The sequence below is a fragment of the Plecotus auritus genome, assembly GCF_963455305.1.
Source record: "Plecotus auritus genome assembly, chromosome: 3".
In the NCBI taxonomy this organism is placed as follows: domain Eukaryota; kingdom Metazoa; phylum Chordata; class Mammalia; order Chiroptera; family Vespertilionidae; genus Plecotus; species Plecotus auritus.
This window is the reverse complement of record NC_137772.1, coordinates 26,018,353-26,035,347: the sequence shown is the minus strand read 5'-3', so window position 1 is coordinate 26,035,347 and position 16,995 is coordinate 26,018,353. Positions and strand designations below refer to the sequence as shown.

Below are 16,995 nucleotides of genomic sequence, written 5' to 3'. Positions count from 1 at the left end.
TCCAAGACCAGAGATATTCATTCAATGGTGAACTGCACTAAACATTTGAATAAGGCAAAATACTAGTCTTACAAAAATGCATGAAATATAAAATCAGAAAACTTCCCAACTACTTATATGAAGCAGTATTGCAACAAGACAGCTATATTCTGAGGAAGCAAAATACTTCTCATGATCATAATTTCAAAGCCCTAAAAAAAAATGCACAAGTTAAATCTAACACATATAGAATATGTCATGACAAAATTGTCTTTATCCAAGGAATAAAAGGCTGCTTCACTACTAGTACACTGACAGGAAATGTATACATACATACATAGACACAGATATACACACTTATATGTATCTGCAGATAGATCTATCAAAAACTTGAAAAGCTTCTAAAAACGAAGGAAGGTCATTTATGAAACCTACAGCAAATGTCACTTTTAAATATTGATAGTTTCTTCCTATAATAAAAACACAACAAACACAAAAGCATCAATAAACTAAATGAACTATTACCTGCTACTCAACATCATAGAGGATTCCTAGACAGTACAAAAAAAAAGCATAAAGATTTGGGGGAAAAACTGTGCTTTTCTGCAACTGATATGAATGCAACAAATGGAAAAACCAAAGGAAACAACAGAAAACTATTATTTATGACAGTGATTTATTATTTGCAAATATTGATATAGTTAAATATACAAAAATCAATTTTATTTCTATAATGTTAGAGATAAAATACTGGAAAGAGAAACTTTATTAATACCATTTACCAAAGCATCAGGAAAAAATAACATATGCAGACCTCAACATAAAACTACAAAGTATAAAAGAGAAAATTAAATAAGAACTAAGGAAATGATGTATCAATATCATGAACTGGAAATATTGATATCAAGTTTTTATTACAATCAAAATTTAATTGTAGTTCGAATGTTATCCAACAACTTATTTGTAAAATTTGGCAAGATAATTTCAAGTATATATATAAAAACAAAAGACTTAAAATAGACAAAATTCTGAAGAAAAGCAACAAGTAGAAAGACATATTTATTTATTTAACTGATTTTAGAAAGAGAGGAAGGAAGAGGGAAGGAGGGAGAAAGAGAGAGACAAACATAAATGTGAGAGAGCAATATCAATGGGCACTGCCTCTTACATGCCCCCCTACTGGGGATCCAAGCCTGCAACCTGGGCATGTGCCCTAAAGGAATCAAACCAGCAAACCTTTGGCACGTGAGACAAAGCTCAAACAACTGAGCCACAGTGGCCATGGCAGAAATAGAAAGACTTTAAATACTAAATTTCAAGACTTACTATAAAGCCACAGTAATTAAGTGGTCCATTTGTTTAAAAAGAATTATATCACCTGGAAAAAAATGAGTTTAGAATAAATCCACAAAAGATAACATTTTGGGGGGACAAAGGTACCTATTTAAATTAAAGGAAAAATAATATTTTTCCTATGAGTATCTATTACTTACATGAAGGCCATAGGAAAAAATGACTCCCTTCTATATGATAAAAGTATCTTAGAAATGTTCACAGATATGTGAAAACTAATATTATGATGTTTTGAGAAGAAACTATAGGAGAATATTTCCATGACCTTGTGTTAGTCGATAATTATTAAATAGACGATAAAAAGAATAGCCATAAAATAAATAGTTGATTAATTAGACATCATCAAAATTAAAAACTTTGTGCATCTAAAGACACAATTAAGAATGTTAAAAGGCAATCCCCTGACTAAAGAATGATACTTGCAATTCATATCCAATTGGCCTATTAATATTCTACATGTCACTCAACATCACTATTTGTGGGATGACAAATAAATAAAAAAGAATAGGAAAAGGGAATAAAAGTAACAAAATTGCAAACAACAAATATTGAGAATGCCAAGTATTAGTAAGAATGTGGAATAACAGAAACTCATACACCACTAGTGCAAATCTAACACCTGCCAGAGTGGCTATCTACCACCAATAAACCAATAACAAGTGTTGGCAAGGATGCGGAGAAAAGGAAATCCTAGTGCACTGATGGTGGGAATGCAGCCACTGTGGAAAACAGTATGGAGGTTCCCCCAAAAATAAAAAAGTGGAACTGCCTTTTTACCCAGTGATTCCACTTCTGGGAATATACCCTAAGTATCCTAAAACACCAATTCAAAGAATCTATGCACCTCTATGCGTTACTTCCAGTGTTATTTACATTAGCCAAGATCTGAAAAGAGTCCTAATATACATCAGTAGATGAGTGGATAAAAAGCTGTAGTATATCTACACAATGGAATACTACGTGGCTATGAAACCGAAGGACCTCTTACCTTTTGCAACAGCATGGATGGACCTGGAGATTATTATGCTAAGTGAAGTAAGCCCGTCAGTGAAAGACAAATACCATATGATCTCACTAACATGTGGAATCTAACGAACAAAATAAACTGATGAACAAAACAGAAACAGAGGTATGGATACAGGGAACAGACTGGCAGGTGGGAGAGGGGGAACTAGATGAAGAAGGTGAAAGGCTTAGCCAAAGAACATGTATGCCTAACCATAGGACACAGACAGCAATCCAAAGTGTGGGGATGGGTAGAAGGGGGAATAAAGTGGAGGGGAGGGCAATATCTGTAAGAGTGTAAACAATAAAAATGAAGTTTAAAAAATACTATAAGAATTTAAGTATACTACCTGATTTCTATAAATTTAAATGTACACTTACTCTATAAATCAGTATTTTACCACTAAAAATATGCAGATGAAAGCATATATCAACAAGACACTTGTTCCATTGGAGCAAATTGATTCATCACAGTTATAAACTGTAAATCATTTCACTACCAGGTTAATATTTTAACTTTTAGTATACTATGCAGATTTTAAAATTATAAACTATTTTATATACGATCTATATGGATGAATAGCAAAAATAGAATGTTGAACCAAAGACCCCAGGCACAAAAGAAATACTACCAGTCATGTGAGCTTCAAGACAATAAAATAATCAAGTTGGTGGTTATGTCTGAAAACGACACAATTAAACTTTCTAATCTGAGTTAGGACACATAGGAGTTTGGAAGTACAAAAAAAATTGTATTTGAAATAATTATAACCATTTTCCTTCTTTTCATTAAACTTATTGGGGTGACATCTACACTAATAAAAGAGAAACATGCAAATTAACCATCACTCTGCTACGCCCACCAGCCAATCAGAGCAAGTATGCAAATTAACCCAACAAAAGATGGCAGTTAATTTGCATACACAGATGGAGTGAAGACTGAAGACAGCATAGAAGAAAGAGGGAGGGAAAGCGGAAAGCGAGGCTGCGGTGGCGGCGGGAGGGAAAGCGCGGGGGTTTGGGGGGCAGCCGCAGCAGGAGGAAAAGTGCGGGGCAGCAGCAATGGCAGGAGGGAAAGCGCGGGGTGGGGGGCAGAGGCGGCGCAAGGGAAGGGAAAGCACGGGGCGGCGGCGGGGGTGGGAGGGGTGGCGGTGATGGGAGGGAAGCCCGCTGGAAGCCCTGTTCTTGCAGGAATCTTCCTGCAATGGGCCTCTAGTTCGATTATAAAATTATATACCTTACAAGTGTACATTTCTATGATATATGACCTTCATGTTGTATTGTCAAATCATCCACAGTTAAATCATCTTCCCTCACCATATATTTGACCCCCTTTACTCTCTACTATCTCCCCCACCCTGCTTCCCTCTGGTAACCACTATACAGCTTGTTGTCTAATTCTATGAGTTTTTGTTTTTCTTGTTTGTTTATTTGTTGCTTTTGGTTTTATATCCCACATATGAGTGAAATCAGATGGTTCTTAACTTTTTCTGACTTATTTTGCTTAGCATGTATTCTCAATATCCATTCATGTTGTCACAAATGGTAGTATTTCCTCTTTTCTTATGGTTGAGTAGTATGTACACACCACATCTTCTTTATCCTATCATAGAATCAATATATCCTGGGATTGTGGGAGGGGTGGTGTCATATGATTTTAAAGATGTGTTAGTTTCTCAATAGGAAAAAAGTATCAGTGCTGTTTGTTTTATCTTAGGTCAGCTCTATTATATTTTTATGAATTTAACTATTTTACAAAACAATTAATATGCATATATGTTTGATCTTTTATTTACACATTTATATTTATATATTTCTCATTTCTAACATTACATATTTTTCCTCTCCTATCCATTTTCCTTAGTCTACCTCACCAAAATATGTCCTACATTTTTAACAGAAATAAACTTCTGACACTGTGGATCCAGACTATTCTAGCTTAACTTTCTCTTTCATTACTTCTACATCTTCATTTTAGCCATATATTTAAATTTTTAAGGTTATAATTAATTTTAAGTACTAATATTAAAAACTTTTTTGGCTTTTCAGGTATTTGTAATTATACATTATTCCCTATATCATCTTAAGAGCATGACTCAAAGTAAAGTACTTTGGTTTGTACTTTTTTAATTCTCAACCATTAGTTATTTAATATCCATTATAATGTACTAGAGGCCCGGTGCACGAATTCACGCACAGGTAGGGTCCCTTGGCCTGGCCAGTGATCAGGACCGATAGGAGACAGTCGGGGCTGGCAGGCCAGCCAGGGGGAGAAACCGTGGGAGGTTGGCCAACCAGCCCCGGTTGGGGCCAATAGGGGCCAGCCATCCTAGGGGAGGGACTGTAGGAGATTGGCTGGCTGAGAGAGGTTGGCTGTGGGAGCACACTGTCCACCAAGGGGAAGCTCCTGTGTTAAGCTTCTGCCCCTGGTGGTCAGTGTGCATCACAGCAACCGGTTGACCGGTTTTAAAGGTCGCTTAGGCTTTTATATATATAGACTAGAGGCGCGGTGCATGAAATTCATGCACGGAGAGGGTGTCCCTCAGCCCAGACTGCACCCTCTCCAATCTGGGACCCCTAGAGGGATGTCCAACCACCCGTTGGACATCCCTCTCACAATCCAGGACTGCTGGCTCCCAACTGCCCTCCCCTGAAGGCATGGTCCCCCCAGCTGCCCTCCCCTGCTGGCCTGGTCCCCCCCAACTGCCCTCCCCTGCAGGCCTGAGTCCCCACCAACCATCCTCCCCTGGAGGCCTTGTCTCCCTGTAACTGCCCTCCCCTGTAGGCCTGGTTGCCCCCAACTGCCCTCCCCTGCTGGCCTGGTCTTCCACAACTGCCCTCCTCTGCTGGCCTGGTCACTCCTAACTGCCCTCCTCTGCTGGCCTGGTCCCCCCCAACTGCCCTCCCTGCTGGCATGATCACCCACAACTGCCCTCCCCAGCAGGCCTGGGTACCCCCCCAACTGCCCTCCTCTGCCAGCCTGATCATCCCTAACTTCCCACAACTGCCCTCCCCTTCAGGCCATCTTGTGGCATCCATCTTGTGGTGGCCATCTTGTGTCCACATGGGGGCAGCCATCTTTGACCACATGGGGGTGGCCATCTTGTGTCTTGGTGTGACGGTCAATTTGCATATTACTCTTTTATTAGAAAGGATGATATCTTCTTCAATTCATGAATGATATACATGTGTATTTTTAAATTACCAAATACATGTGTATTTTTAAATTACCAAATATTTCAGTCTTTTTGATAAATTTTAAATTGTGACCATATAGTGAGTTTTATACTGTGTTTGATTTTTAATTCTTTAACGTGCTCTTGTCAATTTTGTTGAAGCACCTGTATATTCTTAAGAAGCATATGCATTAATTACTGTGGAGACAGACCTGATTTACAGCAGGATTAGCAAAGTTCTGCCTTTATTTCTGGGGATGCCTCCAAGCCTGAATGTGTCTGACTCTTAGTCAAAAGGACTGTGAGATTTGTAATGCACTGTTTAGGGTACAAAACTTCCCTGGCTAAAGTTAGCTTCCTTAGTGTTTCCCTACCTATCTAGACAGGGCTGGCTTGGCTTCCTAGTGACTGAAAGCTTTGTAAGGAGTAGTCTCTCAAGGCAAAAGTTCCTCCCCCAGGTCTTGTTATTCCAAACCAGAGACTCAGCATGTTTTAGGAGCAGAGATTGGGTTCATGAGGAGCTGACTTTGGATGTTTCTTGGATCCTGATATTTGCCTGAATTCTCTTTCTCCTGCTGCACCAGATGCTTTGCCCTTAAAAAGCCTGATGTGTGATACACTGTGGGGTCCAGTGAGTCCTCACCAATAGCAGAAAGGGGAAACCAGTGCATTCATTCAGTTGGATCATTCAATTAAAATATGTCCATTAAATAAAATATTTATTTTTCAAGTATTCTTTATATCTTTGTGATTTGTCCACCACCATCTGAAATAAAAAACAAACAAAATGTTTTTCTCTCTTTTCTCTCAATTTTTAGTTTTCAATTAAAGTTGATATTCAATATTATATTAGTTCCAGGTGTGCACCATGGTGATTACATATTTATATAATTTAGGAAGTGATCCCCTGGATAAGTCTGGTCCCCACCTGGCAGCATACATGGTTACTATGATATTATTAACTATATTCCTTATGCTGTATTTTATATGCCCATGACTATGTTGTAAGAACCAATTTGTATTTCTTAATACCTTCACCATTGTCAACCAGCCTCCCCTCAACCACCCTTATATCTGACAACCATCAGTTTGTTCTCTGTATCTATGAGTCTGTTTATGTTTTATTTCTTCATTTATTTTGTTCTTTAGATCCCACATATAAGTGAAGTAATATGGTATTTGTCTTTGTAGCATTATTCATAATAGCCAAGATATGGCAGCAACCTAAATTTCCATTAATAGACAAATGGATAAAGAAGATGTGGCACATACTATATGTAATGGAATATTACTTAGCCATTAAAAGGAATGAAATCTTACCATTTGCAACAACATGGATGGACTTAGAGGGTATTATGCTTAGAGGAAAACATTTTTTGGACTCACTATGAAAATGAATTTGAAAATGTCTCCCCCTACTGCTATAAGATTTTATTTTACACTAGAGGCCTGGTGCATAAATTCATGTACAGGTGCAGGGGGGAGGGGGCAATCAGGGTGGGGCCAGCCAGGGGAGGGGTTGTAGGTGGGTGGCTGGCTGGCTCAGACCCCTGGTCAAACTCCTTGTTGAACTCCTGGTTGAATTCCTGGTTGAAGGGATAATATGCATATTAGCCTTTTATTATATAGAATGTGCTAAGGGCGTTTAACAAAATTTTACAAATTTGTAATTATTAAATGTGCTTAGTGAACTGAATATTTAAAAATGCTTACCCATCATAATGTTGGGTGTGTTGAGTGTGTGTATTAAGTGTGTTTGGGTGTACTAAATGCTTTCCTTTCTTTTTATGCTTTTCCTTTCTTTTTATGCTATTCTTGTGGATACTCATGTTTTCTTTTTGTTCTCATTATCCCGGTATGTGTTATACTTTCCTACGATTTTTAACCTCTCAGGATACTTATGTTTTTAGTGTAATAGCTTATAGAAACTCATAATCACTGGAATTTTTGGGGGGAGTGCCATAAAGTGAGACAGACAGATAGATCATTCAGTCTATAAAACCTGCCTCAGTATCTAATAGTTTTTCAGTTGGCAATTCATGCACCTCTCTGGCCCTGCCACTGAGGTTCCAATCCTTGGATTCCTGTCACATTACTGAGTACCTTTATAATTGCATAATATTCATATATCACTCAAGAAATTAAAGCTATAGGAGGGAGACAAAATGGCGGCGGAATAGACGGATGTGTCCTGAGCCTTGTCCCAGAGCAAATAGAGGGAGCAGCTGAAACAAGTGGAATCCAGCCCAAATTGGCAAAGGAGACGCAGCTGGTGAGACAGTTTGCAGCTGGGAAGGGCAGAGATACCCCCGATAAAGGTAAAATCAAAGATCTAGGCAGTAGAATCTGCCGGACCTCTGTGCCCAGAAGAACAGGGAGAAACTACACAGCACCAAGCCACATCCCTGAGGACAGGCAAAGTGTCTGACTGGAAAAAAAAAAAAAGGGGGGGTCCATGGGACTGCCGGAGGTAGTGGATTTTAGACCTTGGAGTCTGGATTTGGGATCTGAGCTCAAAGGCAGAACTAAAGAGCTGCTGGACTGCACAGTGCCAGCAAGAGAGGAACTTGCAGAGACACGGTCCCTCCTCATGCTGGGGCCTGCGCCTTTCTCCACTGAGCCTAGTTCGTAGGACCTTTTGGATACGGACACTTACCTGTGGCTGAGATGCAGGAGAAGGGGTGGGGTTGTGGAATCTGAGGAGAGTAGGCAGCGGACGGTCCAGGAGAGGTGGAAGCGAGTCTGGTGCTGAGTCATATCTAAGCCCCGGTCACCATTTTCTCCTGAGAGATAGCCCCTCCCTCCAGTCTCCAGGCAACCAATATAGCCACACCCATTTCCCACCCTGAATAACACCATGGAATCTGAATACTCCCTGAGGCCATAGGATCTGCCCTAAAGAGAAATCTTTAGAAGCTAGGCACCTCAATTACATGGCTGCACTACCATGGCCCTTCAGAGTGCTTCAGTATGCCTCGCTGGAAAACTTACTGTGGGTGCTCCTGTGAACCACCACTGGGAGTAAGCGCCTATCCACCACAGGTGCAGCAGGGAAAGCTGAGTCTGCCCACCCCATAACTACAGAACTCTGGGAATCACAGTCACACCTTTCCAGAGTGCAGGCCCCCACATCACCCTGACAGACAGTTCCTTGGTGCCACTGTGAGTCCCCACTGGGCATGCATGATTTCAATTAAAAGTGCAAGACAGCAGAAATTGGGATAATCCCCTCCACAGCTGCTGACATCTAGACACCGTAGTTGTGCCTCTCAAGATCGCAGGCCCACATCAAGAGAACCCAAATAGCTCAAGTAGGGAGCTACACTACATTACCAAGCCCAGGAGAACTGAGAGATTACACCAGTAGCACCATCACCAAAAGAACCTGGGTAGCAAAGCAATTGGATCTACAATTAAAACATTACAGAAAAACATGGGGAGACAAAAAAGCAACTCCCCAAAAAAAGAAAAAGAGGAATCACCAGAAAGGGAGTTAAATGAAATTGAAGCTAGCAGCTTAACAGAGAAAGAATTCAGAGTAATGGTTATAAGGATGTTTAAACGGATGGATGACAAATACACACAACTCAATGACAAATAAACACAACTCAATGAGAACTATAAGGAGCTGAATGAGAATGTCACCAACATGAAAAGAAACCAAGAGGAGATGAAGAATGACATAGCTGCAATAAAGTACACATTGGAAGGCTTAAACAGTAGACTAGAAGAGGCTGAGGACCGCATCAGCGAATTAGAAGACAAGATAGGAAAAAACACACACAAACACAGCAGCAACTGGAAAGAAGACTTAAAAAGCAAGAGGAGAGCCTAAGGGAGCTTTGGGACAACACAAAACGAAACAATATTAGAATAATAGGGATACCAGAAGGAGAGGAAGAGAAGCAAAGAATAGAAAACATGTTTGAAGGAATAATGACAGAAAACTTCCCTGATATTGGCACAAAAAAAACTATACAAGTCCAAGAATTACATAGAGTCTCAACCAAGTTGAACCCCAAAAGACCGACACCAAGACACATCATAATTAAATTGGCGAACACTAACGACAAAGTAAGAATCTTAAAGGCTGCCAGAGAGAGACAGAAAGTTACCTACAAGGGATCTCCTATTAGAATATCAACTGATTTCTCAACAGAAACACACCAGGCCAGAAGGGAATGCAATGAAACATACAACGTGATGCAAAGCAAGGGTCTGAATCCAAGAATATTATATTCAGCAAGGCTATCAAGCAAGGCTATCATTCAAAATTGAAGGTGGAATCAGGAGCTTCACAGACAAAAAAAGGACTAAGAGAATTTATCACTACCAAGTCAGCGATGCAAGAAATGCTAAAGGGACTGTTGTAAGAAGAAAGAGAAAGGCAAAAAGAAACACAAACACTAAGGAAAAATATGACAACAAACATGTACTTGTCAATAATAACATTACACATAAATGGATTAAATTCACCAATCTAAAGACATAGGGTAGCTGAATGGATAAGAAAACATGACCCATATATTTGCTGTCTATAAGAGATCCACCTCAGAGCAAAGGATTCACACAGACTGAGAGTAAAGGGATGGAAAAATATTTTTCAAGCAAAGGGAAATGAGAAAAAAGCTGTGGTTGCGATACTTATATCTGATAAAATAGACCTCAAAGTAAAGGCCATAACAAGAGATAAGGAAGGCCACCACATAATACTAAAGGGAGCAATTCAACAAGAAGATATAACTCTGGTAAACATATATGCACCCAATCCAGGAGCACCCAAATACATAAAAAAACTCCTGGAAGATATCAAGGGAGAGATCGATGACAATACAATGATAGTAGGAGACTTTACTACACCACTGACATACTGGATAAATCCTCTAGACAAAAAAATCAGCAAAGAAACAGAAATTCTAAATGACACACTAGATCAAATGGACCTAATTGACATCTTCAGAGCATTTCACCCCAAAGCCACGGAATATACGTTCTTCTCAAGTGCACATGGGACATTTTCAAAAATAGACCACATATTGGGTCACAAGCAAAATCTCCCCAAATTCAAAAAGATTGAAATCATATCAAGCATTTTCTTGGGCCACGATGGCATAATATTAGAAATAAACTATAATAAAAACATTCCAAAAAATTCAAACACTTGGAAGCTGAATAGCATGCTATTAAACAATGACTGGGTGACCAACGAGATCATAAAATAAATTAAAAACATCCTGGAGACTAATGACAATAAAAACACAACAATGCAAATGCTATGGGACACAATGAAAGCAGTCCTGAGAGGGAAGTTTATAGCTCTAAAGGCCTGCCTCAAAAAACAAGAAAAAAATGCTAATAAATCATCTAACTCAACAACTCAAAGAATTAGAAAGAGAACAACAAGAAAAGCCCACAGTGAGCAGAAGGAAGGAAATAATAAAGATCAGAGCAGAAATAAATGACATAGAGACCAAAATAAACAATACAAAAGATCAACAAAACCAAGAGCTAGTTCTTCAAAAGGATAAACAAGATTGATGAACCTCTAGCCAGGCTCACCAAGAAGCAAAGAGAGAGGACCCAAATAAACAAAATCAGAAATGAAAGAGGTGAAATAACAGAACCCACAGAAATACAAAGGATTGTTAAAAAATACTATGAACAACTCTACTCCAACAAACTGGACAACATGGAGGAAATGGACACATTCCTAGAAAAATACAACCTTCCAAAACTCAATCAGGAAGATTTTAAAAATCTCAATAGGCTGATAACTTTTGAAGAAATTGAAGCAGTCATCAAAAAGCTCCCAGCAAACAAAAGCCCGGGGCGAGACAGCTTCACAGGGGAGTTTTACCAAACATTCAAGGAAGAACTAAAACCTATCCTCCTCAGACTATTCCAAAAAATTCAAGAGGAAGGAACACTTCTAAGCTCATTCTATGTAGCCAGCATCACCCTAATAACAAAACCAGATAAAGATAACACAATGAAAGAGAATTACAGGCCAATAACCCTCATGAACATAGATGCCAAAATCCTCAACAAAATTCTAGCAAATCATATCCAGCAGTACATCAGAAAGATCATACACTGTGACCAAGTAGGATTTATCCCAGGGATGCAAGGATGGTACAATATTCGCAAATCAATAAACGTGATACATCACATAAACAAATTGAGAGATAAAAACCACATAGTCATATCAATTGATGCAGAAAAAGCATTTGACAAAATCCAACACCCTTTCTTGATAAAAACTCTCAATAAGGTGGGAATAGAAGGATCATAACTCAACATAATAAAAGCCATATATGACAAACCCACAGCCAACATCATACTGAATGGGCAAAAACTAAAACCATTTCCCATAAGAACAGGAACAAGACAGGGATGCTCACTCTCACCACTCCTGTTCAACATAGTGCTGGAAGTACTAGCCATTGCGATCAGACAAGAAGAAGAAATAAAAGGTATCCAAATTGGAAAAGAAGTAAAACTGTCCTTATTCGCAGATGACATGATACTGTACATAGAAAACCCTAAAAACTCCATCAAAAAATTACTAGACTTAATAAATGAATTCAGCAATGTAGCAGGATACAAAGTTAATGCCAAGAAATCTATGGCATTTCTATACACCAATAGTGAACTTACAGAAAGAGAGACTAAAAAAGCAATCCCATTTATCATCACACCAAAAAAATTAAGATACCTAGGAATAAACTTAACTAAGGAGGTAAAAGACCTATACGTGGAAAACTACACGACACTGAAAAAAGAGAAAGAGGAAGACATAAACAGATGGAAGAACATACCATGTTCATGAATTGGTAGAATCGACATCATCAAAATGTCCATACTACCCAAAGCAATCTATAGATTCAAAGCACTCCCCATTAAAATACCAACCACATATTTCACAGACCTAGGAAGAACTTTCCAAAAATGTATCTGGAATAAAAAAAGACCCCGAATAGCTGCAGAAATCCTGAGAAAGAAGAACAAAGTAAGTGGGATCTCAATACCAGATAGCAAGCTGTATTACAAAGCCACTATTCTTAAAACAGCCTCGTACTGGCACAAGAACAGACATATAGATCAATGGAATAGAATAGAGAACCCAGAAATTGACCCAAATCACTATTCTCAATTAATATTTGACAAAGGAGGCATGAACATACAATGGAGTCAAGACAGTCTCTTCAACAAACGGTGTTGGGAAAATTGGACAGATACATGCAAAAAAATGAAGCTAGATCACCAACTTACACCATACACAAAAATAAACTCAAAATGGATAAAGGACTTAAACAAAAGACAGGAAACCATAAAAATACTAGAGGAATCCGCAGGCAGAAAAATCTCAGACATATGTCGAAGGAACTTCTTCACTGATACTGCCCCTAGGGCAATGGAAACTAAAGAGAAAATAAACAAATGGGACTACATGAAAATAAAAAGCTTTTGCACAGCAAAGGAAACCATCAATAAAACAACAAGAAAGCCCACTGCATGGGAGAACATATTTGCCAATGATATCAACAATAAGGGTTTAATCTCCAACATTTACAGGGAACTCATGCAGCTTAATAAAATAAGATAAACAACCCAATCAAAAAATGGGCAACAGATCTAAATAAACACTTTTCGAAAGAAGACAGAAGGAAGGCCAAGAGACATATGAAAACATGCTCAAAGTCACTAATCATCAGAGAGATGCAAATCAAAACAACAATGGGGTACCATCTCACACCTGTCAGAATGGCTATCATCAACAAATCAACAAATGACAAGTGCTGACGAGGATGTGGAGAAAAAGGAACCCTCGTGCACTGCTAGTGGGAATGCAGACTGGTGCAGCCACTGTGGAGAACAGTATGGAGTTTCCTCAAAAAACTAAAAATGGAATTCCCATTTGACCCAGTGATCCCACTTCTAGGAATATATCCCAAGAAACTAGAAACATGAATCAGAAAGGATATATGCACCCCTATGTTCATAGCAGCACAATTCACCATAGCTAAGATTTGGAAACAGCCTAAATGCCCATCAGCAGATGAGTGGATTAAAAAACTGTGGTATATCTACACAATGGAATACTATGCTGCGGTAAAAAAGATGGAGTTCCTACCATTTGCAACAACATGGATGGAGATGGAGAGTATTATGTTAAGTGAAATAAGCCAGGCAGAGAAAGATAAATATCAAATGATCTCACTCATTTGTGGAATATAATGAATGGCATAGACTGAGGAACAAGAACAGATCCAGAGACTGAGAAATGTCGAACAGCACGTCATACCTCAGGGAAGGTAGGGGAGGGTGGGGGTAAGGTGGAGAGATCAACCAAGGGACTTGAGTGCATGCATATGAGCCTAATCAATGGACACAGACAACAAGGGGGTGGGGCATATGTGGGGGGTGGGGGTTATGGGGGATTAAGGACACATATGTAAAAAATAACAATTTTTAAAAATTTTTTTAAATTATTTTAAAATAAAATAAAATCAAAATCAAATATTAAATCTAATCCATACTAGTGGTCACCATAACCTTAAGAGAAATTGTTTCATGTGACAAAGATTTTTAACTGAAACTCTCTGTAGCCTGAAAATTATTTTGGAAGGAAACAAAGAGAAGTTTCCTTCAAAAGTAGTAAGGATTGTAATTGAAAGTCAATATATTTGGCCTCTTGAACTAAAGTAATTTGTGTTTTTGCCTCCCTGGCAAAGTTTATATAAAGCTACAAAAAGAAATGGACAGCCAGTTTGAAATTGAATTGCCATGGCCTAGAGCAAAGAATATCCTTACATGATATTATTCTACAATGTCATTACAATTTTAGATATTTTACAACAGCATATTGTACAATTATCCCAAACAAACCTACAAACTAATTCTTGGAATGTTTGGCAGAAATTTTTAAAAAAGGACATGAAAGGATTTAATCCCTTTCAGAAGGAATTAAGGCGCTGGGAAGGCACTTGAGCATTCTACATTGGCCCCTCTTGCCTTGTGTGCCAAGAGGGACCCTCTTCTCACAATCCAATTGCCCTCAGCTGTTGCCTGAGCTTTCTGTTCATGCTGAGCTGGAAGCCTCGTGGTGGCTGGTACCATGGATCTGTCTCTCGCCCAATCGTGTGAGCTGGGCCCTCCCTGGAGAAGAAACCTGAGTTCCCCGAGATATGTGATCAGTGCTGGGGCCCCACCAGCAGGCCAGGGGATCCCAAGGCAGGTGCTGGGTGTGGAGGCCACGGGGGCATAGGCTACCAAGGAGACAGAACTGAACCTCACATCAACCTGCTTGGCCCCAGAGGATGACTGGTTAGCCAAAGACGGGTAAGATTCCTCAGGGAAGAAACAACCTAAGACAGGCACAGTCGCAGAGGGGCCATCAGGAGAGAACTTGGGGGTCAACAGAGGTGGGGCACAGACCCTCACCCCCCAACATTGCAGTGGCCTGAACCCTCACCCCGTCTGAGGGAGGTCTCCTGCCCCCATGGCTGCTTTGCCTCCCATGCCCAGCTCAGATCGGGACACAGGTGACAGACAGTGACTTGGCCCAGCTCAGATTGGGACCCAGGTAACAGACAGAGACTTGGCCGACAGCAGCTGCCCTATATCTAAATCCAGCCTCGCACCAGGAATGCTCAGGGCCTACTCAAGAATGCAAATAATCCTTTCCACTAATATTTACAGGGTAAACTAAGATTGTTGGTAGAGTATTAAATTTGACAGTAAAATAATAATCAAGTTTTCAGATTAATTTAAATAGGCTAATTGAAATAAGTGAATATTCAAGAAAATTTAATTGTACTGGACAAAAAGCTATTCCTAAAGTAGTAACTAAAATTTCTATTGGTAGTTCATCTCATGGTAAAATTCCTGCACATGCAATGAACCTAAAGCAGTCATATTTTTGTGCAAAAAATTAAAATTTAAAGTTATCAAGACTACATTATAAAATTTACAAAAGCCTCCATTAATCAAAAAAGGGGGGGGGGTAGTAGGGTAATATCATGTAAGGAAAAATATCCTATAAGTAAATTACATCTAGAAAAATTTTACTTTACAAAATTAATTTTCATTTGTAATGCTAACAGCAAGACACCCATGAAAAACACACATGGTGTCTAAATAAGACAAAGGAAAATCATTTGGGCAAAAATATAAAGGATCCCAAATCAATTATATAGAAAAGATTCCTTTATTAACTTTTGGTCGAGAATATGTTTGTATATTTTCAGAAAACAACTCCAAGACCATGTGGATTCCTGCAACAGAGAGGAATTGACAGGTCTGCTCCAACCACGAAGACAAGAGGAGAAACAGTCCAGAGATGGAAGACGCTGACGACGCCTTGCCACGCTAGCAGTCAGCAGCTGTGCGTCGCAGCAGGTTGCCTAGGACCAAATCAGAGAGGGTTGGACCTGCATTGCCACCATGTGCCCACCATCCAAATATCATTGCTGACATGTACACATAAGGAACTGTTTGACATTGAAACGGGGACTCAGAACTGTTGGACATTGAAATTGGGACTCAAACATTTTTTGTTATTATATGTTTATATCTAGTCTGCAGAGGCAAGATTTTTTAAAGGAAAGAAATGGGGAAAAAATAGATACAGAGGCAAAGAAGCATTGAACAGACTGTCAAACTACAGCAGGAAGGCAGGGTAGGTTGCGGGGGGGGGGGGGGCTGTAAGAGATCAACCGAAGGACTTGTACGCATGCATATAAGCATAACCAATGGATACAAGACACTGAGGGGAGGGGGGCAGGTAAAGGCATGTACTGCAGGGTAGGGGAGGCCGGGGGCGGGGGGAGGTCAATGGGAAAAAAAAAAAGGAGACATATGTACTACTATTTGTAATACTTCAAACAATAAAAAAATAAAAAAATAAAGAAATTAAAGCTATCAAACACTTGTTCTCATTCAGATAAAATGACTCTTAAATACATTAAGTAGAACACAAAATTTCACAAAGGGATATTCCTGAATTAACTTGAGTCACGCAGTTCAGTAAAAATGAAACATTTTTTATAAAGTGATTTCTTGATTACTTGCGTTTCTGAAACATCGTCATTGGTGGTGGTTCCGAGCTTCTGTGGCACTGTAATTTGCAGATGTGATGTTTCAGAATCTGCAGTAAGACAAACATGTGTGAGCATTCCTAGGGTGTAGCATCCTTCATCTTCATTTATTTGTCCTTTCCTACCATGTCACTCTGAACTTCCATGTCCCAACACATACACATACACACACACACACACACACACACACACACACACACACACACACACACTCATGGGAGAGTATTGCCCTACCACCATCCAGAGACACCTGGGACTTGCTGACTCAACCCTGACTGGGTGAGGCAGTGCTGGTCTCAGGACCCCATCCAGGCTCTCTAGGTCCCCACCGCCCCAGAAGCAGGGCGCCCTCTCCTGCCAGTACAAAGTCAGGTAAGTGAGGG

General features: G+C 39.5%; 1 protein-coding gene across 1 annotated transcript in view; it reads right to left on the bottom strand.

Annotated features, from left to right (window-relative positions):
* The window catches only part of LOC308243474 (A disintegrin and metallopeptidase domain 3-like), a gene marked incomplete at both ends in the record, with an annotated part of 133,817 nt that extends 117,127 nt beyond the window's left edge, over positions 1–16,690 (bottom strand). Inside the window, one exon of the mRNA XM_080659019.1 lies at positions 16,583–16,690. Within this exon, the coding sequence (XP_080515145.1) occupies positions 16,583–16,690 (108 nt within the window). The remainder of the gene's footprint in view (positions 1–16,582) is intronic.
* Positions 16,691–16,995: the final 305 nt, after the last annotated feature.